At 43.8% G+C, this 12,999-nt stretch overlaps 1 protein-coding gene across 1 annotated transcript in view; it reads left to right on the forward strand.

The window, feature by feature from the left end:
- Positions 1–6,243: 6,243 nt before the first annotated feature.
- The window catches only part of Tamm41 (TAM41 mitochondrial translocator assembly and maintenance homolog), a 47,658-nt gene continuing 40,902 nt past the window's right edge, over positions 6,244–12,999 (forward strand). The window contains exons 1-3 of the mRNA XM_076841073.1: positions 6,244–6,624; positions 8,965–9,147; positions 11,997–12,089. Of these exons, the coding sequence (XP_076697188.1) occupies positions 6,490–6,624; positions 8,965–9,147; positions 11,997–12,089 (411 nt within the window). The 5' untranslated portion in view covers positions 6,244–6,489. The remainder of the gene's footprint in view (positions 6,625–8,964; positions 9,148–11,996; positions 12,090–12,999) is intronic.

Consider the following 12,999-nt stretch of genomic DNA (forward strand, 5'->3'; position numbering starts at 1 on the left):
TGGCAGGACCCACCCAGCCCCGGGGGACTACTCCACTGCTCCACCCCTAGATTTACAACCTTTCAACAGACACCAACACACTGTCTACATAACACCTGGTGTGCTGGTCTAGGGTTTTATATTCCATTTGATTCACTGCTATTGGTCCAAACGTATGCTAATTGGGGCTTGGACATGTACCAACACTATTGGTCAGTTCTTGAGTTCCAACTTTCTTTCATTTTCTTGTGGTAGGAGGGAGGAGAGCGCTTCTGCAGCAGGCATCCCCCATGGGCAGGCTGGGATTCTGCAGAGTGACTGGTCAGTGTGCCTTGGCTCACTGCACCAGTATGGCAGGCTCCACAAGGCCCTGGGCTTCAACCCACTCTGTGTTCCTTCCCTCTTGGGTTCCAGTACCAGTTCTCAGCAGAGACCAGTATACCCACCACATAGCCTGGCAGCCAGGGAGCCATGTCAGTAGTATTGAAGTGGCATCCCCTTTCTGCATAGAAAAGTCTTAACTTGGCTTCTCCAGAAATCTTCACCATGGCTGATTTTAGGACTGTCAGCAAAAGAGTCTCTGCAAAAGAGTTCAATGGTGATAAGCTTCCTATTTTCATGTCACCCTGTTTTACTTGGCCACTGGCCGGGAAGATTCCAGCACTCCAGGGGGTGCTGGACACCCTCTTACTAGTTTTTCACAAACATATCCAGTATAATAGTTTGTAGAAATGTGCAAACTAGGCTTCTGGCCTTGAGCTGGGCTTCACAGAGATGTCTACATTTTTAAAGATAAGTTACCAACTGGGCTCCATGGTAACAGCTGGCAGGGGGAGGAAAGAGAGGGGAGAAGAAGCTCTCCCCTTCTCAGGTGTTGTCCTTAAAGGGTTAACCTGCCCAGAACAGTGGAAGAAAAAGCTGCTTTTATGTGAACTTCTGCAGACTGTGAACTTCTGAACCGCTCCCCTTATATGCTGCATATAAAACTCTGAAACTACCTGAACTCAGGGTTCAGGGGATTAATTACAGCAAAAGCTGTGCCCTCTGAACCTGGCTGCAGCCAAATAAAACTGTTTCCTGCTATCTTTGGTGCCTTGCCTCGTTTGACCCTACAACAGTATCTTATCATGATTCCATTCAAACATGTTTTCAATATTAATATATTCATAAAAATATCTGAAAAAAATACATACCAAATATAACCAGTGCCTACCTCTAAGGGATAATACACACATTTTGTAAAGTTTACATTTTCATGAGCATGGATTCACTTCTGCAAACAGGAAAGAGCTGAACTATTTTCTCAAGGGAATAAGGAAGACTTAAAAAAGAAATGCCTGGTCCTGTGGTTAATGCAGTGTTCCGATGAAGGGGTTCAGTGCAATCCCACTGTGAGTGTAACCATCTGGGCAAGAGTGATATCTAGTAGGAACCAACCAAAATCTCTGTGCTTGCACAGCGAGACGGAAATGCACCACGTCTCCCTTCTGCCTCCTTTATTAATCTCTAGGCTGTGCCTTTGGCCACTGCTCCTGCTTCTGAAATATGTTTATTTTCTTCTCTTGCACCACAAACATTTCAGAAGGGATTTAAACCCAGTGGGAAAGACCTGGACGTGGATAAGGCAGTCCTGGATTCAACCCCAGATTTCTCATTCTGCTCCCTCTGACTGGTTAATCTGCCTTCCCTTCAGGGTCTTGATTTCCACAAGTTAAAAATGATGCTCATTCTTAGGGAACTTGCCTCAGAGTCTTTGGAATGGGAAAAAAAGGGAGGGGGGGGTAAAGTATAGACAGTGCTTAGGCACAGTAAGTTTTGAATGATGCCTATTATTTGTTACTTTGGGTGCTGGGGATTGAATAGAGGGCCCCCCCCCACACACACACACACACTAAGTATGTGCCCTATCACTAAGTCACACACCCGGGCCATTATTATTAGTCCTATTAAAACCAGAGCTTTGAGGTAAAGCTGATTCCCTGCTTCCGCTAATAAGTAAGGCAGAAGGTTTTCTGCTTCTGCTGACCAATAACATCTGCATGACATGCTGATGTCTGCAGCCTGGAAATTTCACAGTTCTTCCTCAGGATGAGTTAAACATCACAGTAGGTTTTGCCCAAAAACCAGAAACGAACACCTTACAGTGGCAGCGAAGGAGATGACTCTACAGCACATATTCTGGTCTAGGGGTTCATATGCCACTTGGTTCACCACGACTGGTCCAAATTTATGCCAGATAGAGACAGGAATGTGGTAGCACTAACAGTCAATTCTTGAGTCTCAACTTTCATTCAAGTCTACCCCACTTTCAATTTCTCATGGTAGGAAGCAAGAAATTGAGATTGTAGGTGAAGAAGGCACCAGAAGGAATACGGCAGGTATCCCCAGTGAGCAGACCAGGCTGCTACAGGGTAACAGGTCAGGACATTTTGGCTTGCTTCAATACAAATTAGCTACACCCCAGACACTGTGGAGGGCTCCACACAGCCTGGGGCTTCAATCCTCTAGGATTGCTGCGCTGCATCTCTGGTATAGTTTCTCGGCAGAGACCAGCAGACCTGCACAGAATGGAGGATCCTGGTCTAGGGATCTATATAGCACTTGGTTCACTACTATTGGTCCAATCTTATGCTAATGAGGCAGAAATGTACCAATGCTATTGGTCAATTCTTGAGTCCTAGTTTTAGTTCAAGTCTACTCCACTTTCATTTCCTCCTGGCAGGAAGCAGTAGATTGGGTTTGTAGGTTAGGGCTGTAGGGGCTCCAGTGAACTTTGGCTGGTGTCAGTGCCGGTTCCCTGCACCTCTGACCCACTGCACCTGGATGGTGGGCTCCACAGGACCCTGGGCGTCAACCCACTGATGTAACAAACATCACTGGTGCCTACCTCTGAGGGAATAATACACACATTTTATAATGTTAACTCTTTTTTGAGTATGGATTCATTTCTGCAAACAGGAAAGAAAGAGTTTGAACTATTTTCTCAAGGAAAGAAAGAAGATTAAAAAGAAACGCCTGGTCCTGTGGTTAATGCAGTGTTCCAATGAAGGGGTTCAGTGCAATCCCACTGTGAGTGTGGCAATCTGGGCTAGGGTGATATCTAGTAGGAACCAACCAAAATCTCTGTGCTTGAACAGAGAGAATGAAATGCACCGTGAATGAAAGTCTCCCTTCTGCCTCCCTTATTATCATCTCTAGGCTGTGCCTTTGGCCACTGCTCCTGCTTCTGAAATATGTTTATTTTCTTCTCTTGCACCACGAACATTTCAAAAGAGATTTAAACACAGTGGGAAAGCCCTGGATGTGGATAAGGCAATCCTGGGTTCAACCCCAGCTTTCTCATTCTGCTCACTCTGACTGAATAATCTGCTTTTCCCTTCAAGGTCTTGATTTCCACAGGTTAAAAAAATGATGATCATCTTAGGGAACTTGTCTCAGAGTCTTTGGAATGGGAAAAAAGGGGGGGGGTAAAGCATAGACAGTGCTTAGGCACAGTAAGTTTTTAATGATGCCTGTTATTTGTTACTTTGGGGCACACATGCTAAGCAGGCCACTCACCCCATCCCAGGACCTATTATTAAGCCAGTTAAATCAGAGTTTCCAAGAAAAGCTCAACTCCCTATTATCCCTGCTCCTGCTAACAGGCAGTTTTTCTGTTTCTGCTGACAGATGAAGATTGCATGACTTTCAGACCTCTGAAGCCAAGAACTGTGGCACTTCTTACTGAGGGTGAATAAGTATAATAACAGAATTTGTTAAAACCCAGGGACAGACACCTTCCTAAACCCCAAATAGGAGAACTCTATAGCAAGTCTTCCAAATCTGAGGGGCTTGGTCTAGGGGTTTATAAACCAATTGGTTCACTGCTATTGGTCAAAGCTTATGCTAATTAGGGCTTGGAGATGTGCTAATGCTATTGGTCAGTTCTTGAGTCCCACTTTCATTTTCTGGTGGCACATCAGGAAGCAGGAGGTTGAGGTCTCAGGATGGGACTGCAGCACTGCATGGAACGGGCTTCTGCAGTAGGTATCCCCACTGTGCCCAGACCTGGTGGCAGAAGAAGGGCAGGTCAGTGGCTTTGTCCTGCCTGTGCTTTGGGCTCCATGTGGCAGCAGGCCAGCTTCAGGAGGCCACTCCACTGCTCCATGGTCCCTTTTCAGCAAGGACCAGTAGGTTAGCTGTCCCGCTGAAGCTGAGAAACCATGTTATAATCGATTTTTTTTTTTTTTTTTTTGGCGGTCCTGGGAATTGAACTACCACTGAGTTACATAACCCTGCCCTTTTCATATTTTATCTTGAGGCAGAACCTCACTAAGTTGGCCAGGTTGACCTCAAACTTGAGATTCTCCTGCTTCATCCTCCCACACTGCTGGGATGACAAGCATGAGCCACCGTGCCTTTCTTTGTGGAACCTCTCCTGTTTTCTGTGTGATAAACTGCTACCCATCCTTCAAGACCTGGCAACAACACTTCTCTTCCTGTGGTCTCTCCCCTGCACACCCAGAACTGATTAAAGTTCCCTTTTGGAAGGAAATTATTATAATGCTGGGTGCCCAGGTGCATGACCACACGTTATATTCTGATTTCCTTGTATCTCCTCCATATACCTCTAGTCCCTGCACAGCTATAACCCTGATCTATTCTCAAATTTCTCAGCACTTAACCACAATTAATTTTTCCTGTTGAATTATCTCCCTTTTCTCTGCTTCTACCACCCAGGAGTCACCATTTCATTCATGGTGGCCTTAGGGTAACAGTTTTGGTTACTGGTTTCTCAGCCTCTTTTCTGCCTACACCAATCTAAGCTAACAGCTCACTCCAACAGATTGGTACTCAAAACCTCTGAAAGAAAGGAGAGAGAATTGTGAAAAGAACCACAAGGTGGAGCCAGAGCTGAGTTTTAGCTCTGGTTTTGCTACAGAATGATGTTGCTTTATCTCTCAGAGCTTCAACTTCATCTGTTAAATAGAAGCGATTACCTCCTTCCACAGGGTACTAGAGGGGGGATAAATGAGAAATTCATGTGAAAATATGCCCACGTTACCTGCATGTTAGATAGTACAACTTTCTTTTTTCCTTCTTTCCTCTTTTTGAAATGGGGACCATATTACTCAGGCTGGCCTCAAAATCTCTGGGCTCAATCAATCCTCCTGCTTCAGCCCTCTAAGTAGGTGGATCTACAGGTGTACACCACTATGCTTGACCCATTGTTGAGATGCAGAGTATATAGGGGCAGAATGAGTAGCTATAAAGTGTCTGTCCTGGGTATCAAGCTGCATCCTGAAACTCCAGGTGATCTTGAGCAAATTTCTGTGGTCGTAAATGAAGAGGAGACCTCTAAGATCTTTTCTACCCTCAGGTCCTGTTTGAACCAGAAACCACGTCTCACCTGATGTGAGACCAATCCCCAAGGCAAAGGGGCAGAGAGTCTTCTCTGCCCTTAAAATTAAACTCAAATATCAGAGGACATGTGTGCAGTCTTTTTCTATTTGTGGAGCACTTTTGTATCCATCATTGGATTTGAAAAGGGCTTTATTAGGAAGAAATCATAGCCAAATATTAGCAGCTTTTAATCTCCAGATGGTGGAATTTGGCATATTTTAAAATTTACTTGTGTTTTAAACCTTCAAAATCTCCTTCAAGCTGGGCGCGGTGACACACGCTTGTAATCCCAGTTACTCAAGAGGCTTGGGTATAAGGATCACAAATTCGAGGATAGCCTTAGCAACCTAGTGAGACCCTGTCTCAAAAATAAATAAGTAAATAAATATTTTTAAAAAAAATTTTAAAAAGAGCTGGGGATGTAACTCAGTGACAAAAATACCCCTGAGTTCAATCCCTAATACCCACCTCCCCCCCAAACAAATCTTTCAATTTAAAATCATAAAGAAGTGATGGTTGCACAACATTGTTAAAGAAGAAATAGCACTGAACTATATACTTTAGAATAGTTAATTCTATATATGAGGTTTTGCTTCATTAGAAAAAACCTTCAACACACACGATTTTATAGTCATTTCTTAAAACTGTGACTTGAGGAGTTACAGAAGATTCCTTAGAAGCAAGAGCAGTTTAATTAGCTGACATGAACCTGCACCTCCCACCCATCTCCTAGACCCGCTTAAAATTGCAGCCTCAAGCCAGGCCTGCAGAGCGCTCCTCCTACCACCAGGGGACTCTGCAGAGCTCCCGCGTCCTCACACACCGGCGCGCGCCGCCTCTTGCGCCTTTGAAGCGCGTGTGCGTGAGGGGCGGGGCCAGGAGAGGAAGCTGCGCCTGCAAGACCGCCGCCCACCTGAGCCTCACACGATGCTCCTCTTACCTTCGGTTCTGACAGACCGGCCGCTCCAACTGCGTGCGAGTGTTTGAAGTCCCACCTCTCCACTCAGTCGTCATACGTTTGAGCGGGTGTCCCCACTTCCATTTCCCCACCCTTAACCACTTGTCCCTGCTACTGTTTTCCTTCGCCCTGCTCCACCAAGGGTCCTCGTTTCTCTCAGCCTCTGACCCATGGCGCTGCAGGCGCTGCACAGCTCGGGGGTGGCCTTCCGCAAGATCCTGTCTCACTTCCCCGAGGAGCTGAGCCTGGCTTTCGCCTATGGCTCCGGGGTGTACCGCCAGGCGGGTCCCAATTCAGATCAGAAGGTGAGCCCGGCCCCAGAGACCGGACCTTCCCCATGCGGTTCCTCCCGGTCCACCCCATTGCCAGGATTCTGCTTGTTCTCCCTTCGGAGCCCTAGGGTGGCCTGCGCACTCCAGGCGTCAGTTAGGAGGATGCAGATAGTTCAGAAGTGTTCTTAGTATAACGACAATGTGAGCTAAGTTTTGAAGGATAATTTAGGAAACCACTTGGGATTCCTAATTGCAGGAGCTGCAGTTAGGTGAAGGGAAAAACTGTTGCCCAGGCAAGGTGAAAGAAAGAAAAACAGTTGCCAAATTCTAATTCAGTTTTCAACCTGGACACCTCGTTGGAATTTTCTAGGGAGCTTTAAAAAAAAAAAAATTGCTGGGTTCCACCTGAGATTTCTGATTTAACTCGTCTAGAATGGGGCTGGGCTTCAGGAATTCGAAAAACGTCGCTTGATTCTAATGCGCAGCCAAGTTTGAGCTCCTATCTGCAGCTGTGGGAGAAAATACAAAATAATCCTCTGATTTCAAGGAAATTGATGAATTGTCTCTAGGGCCAGGGCAGGTACCGTGAAGGTAACTAAGGACAACAGTTAGTGGCTAGCCGGTGTGTGTATGCACTTCATGCTCAGCATATTTAACAAGTGTCTAGTCGGGACTAAACGTTGTTACTCTTCAGAGTTGGCTGAGCACGTCAGCAATATAATTTTCATTGTGATTTACAGAATTCAATGTGAAAATTGCAATAGGGGCTTAGATACTTGGCTGTAATTTGCCTTTTGGTTAAAGTTTGCCTATTCACTTCCTGGTGAGGCTATCTACAGCCTGGATTTCCTATCTATGCTGTTACAATGTTGTTCTTTAAATTGGCAGCATATGAAGTTATGTGAGAAATTATAGTATGATCTAATTTTCTAATATACATTTACATAATTATAGATATTTAAGAATGTTTATCCATGTCTTCCTCACATCTTAAGTATCACCAGTGGTTTGTGGATCACAGTGAGGGAAACCCAGAGCATCCTTTAGTCTCCTGTAGACTCTTCATCATTTTTCAGTGAAGGTTTTCCTTTGAGTAGAACTGGTATTCCCTTCAAAAAAAAAAAAAAAAAGATTCTTTCCTTACCCTCACTCTCATCCCCTACATTCAAGTTAACAAACCTTGTATATTCTAATACTAAATCTCCTCCAAACCAGTCTCTACCCCAAGTGCCTCGCCTCAAACCTTTTTGTTTCTCCCCTGGAATTTTTTAGTGGTTACCTATCAGATTTCCCTCATCCTTTATCTCCACTCTCCAGTTAGTTCTTCTGCAGGAACGTTTTCTAGCATGGCAAACAGCCTCTCTGGTCCTATCTCCCACAACATAAGTATGTTTTGTTCCAGTAGCACCAAACTGCAGGTCCGGAACATGCCTGACTGTCTCCTCCCCATAGAAGTAGTTTCCTGTACATGGCTCTGTGCCTTCCTCATGCTTCCCCAAGTACTTTTACCAGCCCTGTTTCCCTTGAATGCCTTCTTCAAGACTCTTACTTAAGTTCCATAGAAACATTCCTACTTCTTGTTCTCTTGGATCTGCCCTCTTTTTTTTTGAACCAGGGATTGAACCCAAGGATAGTTAACCATTAAGACCAGTGGGGATCTTTTTTATTTTTTGAGACAGGGTCTCAGTAGGTTGCTTACAGCCTCATTAGGTTGCTGAAACTGGCTTTGGATCTGCAATCCTCCTGCCTCAGCCTCCTAAGCCACTGGGGATCTGCCCCCATTCTTAAGTGATATTAGTACATTATGCATTCCTCTGTCAAGTCATCTACTCCCTCCAGTAGACTGAGCTCTTCCACCCTAGGACCCATCAGAACTCATAGGTACTTTATTAGTAGTTGTGAATGACTTATTTCCGTTTACATACTACTTAGTAGAGTTTGTCCAAGTGATCTTTGATCTGGAAGAAAAGTGGAACACATTTAACTGCAGTTAGGTGAAAGGTAATGTGGCATAATTATTCAGCACACAGAATTTATTACCATGCTACTTAGGTCTGTGGCTAATTAGCCCTGTGTACCAAGGCACAGTGCTTATCCTGGACATTGGTTTCCATTCCTATAAAATTAGAATAGTTGCATACCTACCTTGTAGGATTATTGTGAAGATAAAGTAAGTTGCTGTATATATTATATATAAAGTGCTGACATAGTACACATTAAATCAGTATTTGTATTAAAACAAAGTTCACATTGCTTTCAGAGATTGGAGACCCTAGATCTTCTGTTAATCATAATAGCACAGTATTTGTGAGGGTTCCACTCCATCTAGCCACTTTTCCAGGAATTAATGAATTCATTCTCTTTTCTTTACAGAATGCAATGCTGGATTTTGTGTTCACAGTAGATGACCCTATTGCATGGCATTCAGAAAACCTGAAAAAAAATTGGAGCCACTACTCATTTCTAAAAGTTTTAGGGCCCAAGATTATCACATCTGTCCAGAATAACTATGGAGCTGGAGTTTACTACAATCCATTGATTATGTGTGATGGTAGGGTAAGTGACGTTAGGCCTTTGTCTTAACTTGGCTGATTATTAACCTTTGTTAAAAGAGCACCAGTGAAATATGTATGTTTGTGCAGGTGGGAAAGGGTCACACTCCTGCTGGATGTTCTGAACCCAGGGACAGAGCAGGCAATGGAGTCCTCAACTCCCCTTCATTGTGATTGCAGTGTGAGAAGGTGATTGAATGTTACTTGCTTTTTTTTTTTTTTTTTTTTTTTTGCCTTTAGCCAAGTGGTTCCCAAGTTTTAATCTGTTGTACACACAGATTGCAGGGATTCACCCCCAGAGTTTCTGATTCGGTAGGTCTAGTTGGAACTGGAGAATTTGCTTTTCTAACAAGCTTCCAAATGACACTGAAACTACAGGTCTAGGAACCACACTTTGAGAACCAATGGTTTGGTCAATGTGGGGAATAGGCAGCCCTATTCAAGATCACGGTGGAGATCAGTCTTATCTAGAAGGAGGAACAGACACCCCCAGGAAGAAATTGGAAGTGAAGGGGGCATCAAGAGAGGCTGGTAGTCTGTGAGACCAAGTAATAGACAGGAACCTCTTGGTGTTAGCACGTGAGTGGGATTCAAGTGTGGGGTATTAGAAAGCAAAGGTCTCCAAAGAGGGATTGTCTGACATCAGAGACCCTTGCCTATCTTTTAGACGAGAAACAACCCAGAGGTTTGGGTTGTAGCTTAGTGGTAGAGTGCTTGCCTAGCATGTATGAGTTCCTGAGTTTGATCTATAGCACTAGCACTACCCCCCCCCCAAAAAAAAAAGCAAACCAGATGAAGCATTCCAGTATCTTAAGAGGACTGTCAAGAGCTAAGTAGATCCCCAGAATGTGAAGACCAGTGGGGATCTAACTCAGTTGCCTCCTGGAGATTAGTTGGGTTAGGATTGAGATATGGGCTTCACTTGCTAGACTGACAATCCTGCTGATTTTTAGAGCATACTTACAGGTATATGAATCATGTGGGGATCTTTTAAAGTGCAGATTCTGATTGGGTAGTCTGGGATGGAACCTGAGATGCTGCATATTTTACAAGCTGTCTGGTAATGCTCAGGTAACTGCTCAAAGGAGCACATGTTAAAGGTCAGGAGACTGGAATACTGACTTGAGAAGGATCTGTACTTGGCTGAGGAATGAGTGCTGTGATTGACTGGTGATGTCTGTAAACCCTTAAGGCCATCTGTTTGCTTTTCTGGTTGAGGTCCTATCCTGCTTTCCCTGCATTTTTTTTTCCTTTTATATGGTACTGAGGTATGAACCCAGGGGCACTCTACCACTGAGCAACTTCCTCACCTCTTTTTAAATTTTATTTTGAAACAGCTTCTTGCTGAGTTGTCCAGACTGGCCTCATCCTTATAATCCTCCTGCCTGAGCCTCCTGAATAGCTGGGGTTCCAGGTGTGCACTACACCTAGTTAGTTGCACCTGCATTTTGCAGATGAGGAAATGAAGGTTTAGAGAGAACACCTTCCAGAGGTCAGGTACCTAGTTAGTGACAGACTTATAGGCTTGTGCTGTTTCTACTGTCCCCCCTCCTGCCCCCCAGCTATGCTTGTCTGTAGGAAGAATGGTTCCTGCAGTCCTGTGGCCTAGTGGAGGGAAAAGGTAGTTATTCAGCCCAACCTTCCACTTCCACTTATTCATGCAAAACACATAACTGTGTACTTTATCCATAATTAATATTATGCTGAGCCTATCTCTAATTAGTAACTTTCAAACAGTATTACAAGCTCCAGTAACTAAAGGTTTAGGCAAAATTGTATTCCAAGGGGACTGTACATTTTAATTGAAATTCTTTAGACACTTTTTACATATGTGCAGCCTGAGAAGGCTATTTGGATACCAAAGTTGAGTACAGTGGATCTGAAGGTATTTGTTAACACAAATAGGACTTTGTAACCTGGGAAATCTACATTCAGGGTTTATACAAATTATTATGGAAATTGACTTGACCATAATTCCATGTGTTTAGCACTGATAAAGAGGTTTTATTTGGGGATGTTGCTTTGTAACTATAAGCCTTTCAAAGTCAACAGCAACAGAGAAATTGACTATGTAAAAGATATCAGTAAAAACTTTTAATTAAAGAAACTTTCTGTTATTTTACAATGAAAAGAACATTGGGAACTGAAATTCTAGTATCTAGTTTGTTTATTTGTTTGTTTTTGTGGTACTAGAGATGAAACCTAGGGCCACATGCATGCTAGGTAAGCACCACTGAGTATATACCCAGCCTTGTTTTGTTTTGGAGAGTGACAGGGTCTCTCAGTATTGTTTGGGCTGGCCCCATACTACAGGCTCAAGCCATCCTCCTGCCTCAGCCTCCAAATATCTGGGTCTATAGGTACATACTATGCCTGGCTCTAGGACCTAGTTTTAACTCTGTTAGTACTGTTGCCACTTTGGGTGTTTAATTTATTCTTTCTGGGCTTCAGCTTTTTATTTCTCAGATGGAGAACATGAACTAAGTCAATATTTCTCAAACGTTTGGAAAGGACCAGTTTATTTATTTTCTATTTGTTTTGTTTTTTTGCAGAATGACTCCATTATGGTGTCTAAGAGCCATTCTGCCTTTAATACCACATGGACCTAAGTTTGTGATCACCTCACCTCCTGTACTTTGAACTATACCTTGAACTATATCTGAGTTCCAAATCAGTTTTGGACATTAAACCTCTAAAGAGTTTTGGTGGAGATTTGGGTGTTCCCATGGAAGGCATTTTGAGGGACTTTGGAAATCAAGGTCATACTTCTGTCCAGAATTTGATGTTTTGTACTTGCATAAGCAACAACCTGATATTTGGATTTTTTTTTCACCCATTTCTTTCCTTTTTCAGCTTATCAAATATGGGGTTATTAGCACCAGTATTCTAATTGAAGATCTCCTCAACTGGAATAACTTATACATTGCTGGACGCCTCCAAAAACCGGTGAGTGTGTGTTTTTTTAGGCTGCCATAATCAGGGTCCCTCTGAACCTGACTTGACTTTATTCCTTGTGATTGCAACGAGATGGAAATCTAGGAAATGGAAATGCCTGTTAGATCCCTCCTCCTTCTACCTATAAAATTCATTACCAATGTCCCGATATTACTTTGTGATATTGTGACATAATAAGAAATATATGGTTGGGTTTTGTCCTTGGCTTGTGACACAGAGCTCCTAAAAGCCTTAGAATTCCTGAGTGTTAGGAATAACAAGTCCCTTTCAACCATACCTGAGTTCATGCTAATGAGGGGACTCTTTTTTTTTTCTTTTCCTTCTGGCTTGAACCCAGGGCCTCATGCATGTGCATGCTAGGTAAGCACTAAACTACTGAGCCCCATCTGCAGCCTTCCCAGGTGACCCTTGATGGGCCCCTAGATAGCTTCAGGATAGGGACTGGATACCAGAAGAACCACCAATGTGCTTCGTGGGCTGGAACTTTCATCCCTACCTCCCATTTTCCACCCACCTCTGGGAAGGGGTGAGCGGCTGGAGATCAAGTTACTCTCAATGGTAGTGAATTCATCAGTCATGCCCAGGTAGTGGGACCACCATAAAATCCTCAATAACAGAGTTCTGAGAGTTTCCATGTTGATGAACAAACACATTGAGGTGCTGGGAGGATGGGGCCTTTAGAGATGGTGCAGAGTTCAGTTCCCAGTCCCACCCAAGGATACCTTGTCCTCCTACTACTACTACTACTATTCCTCCTCCTCTTCCTCTTTCTTCTCCTTCTCCACCTTCCTTCCTTCTCCTCCTTTCCTTCCTTCTTCTCCTCTTCCTCTTCTTCCCCCTCCTCCCTCCTCCTTATCTTCTTCATACTCCTTCCCCCTTCTTACTCCTCCTCATCTCTCTT

The sequence above is a fragment of the Callospermophilus lateralis genome, chromosome 20, assembly GCF_048772815.1.
Source record: "Callospermophilus lateralis isolate mCalLat2 chromosome 20, mCalLat2.hap1, whole genome shotgun sequence".
Classification (NCBI taxonomy): Eukaryota; Metazoa; Chordata; class Mammalia; order Rodentia; family Sciuridae; genus Callospermophilus; species Callospermophilus lateralis.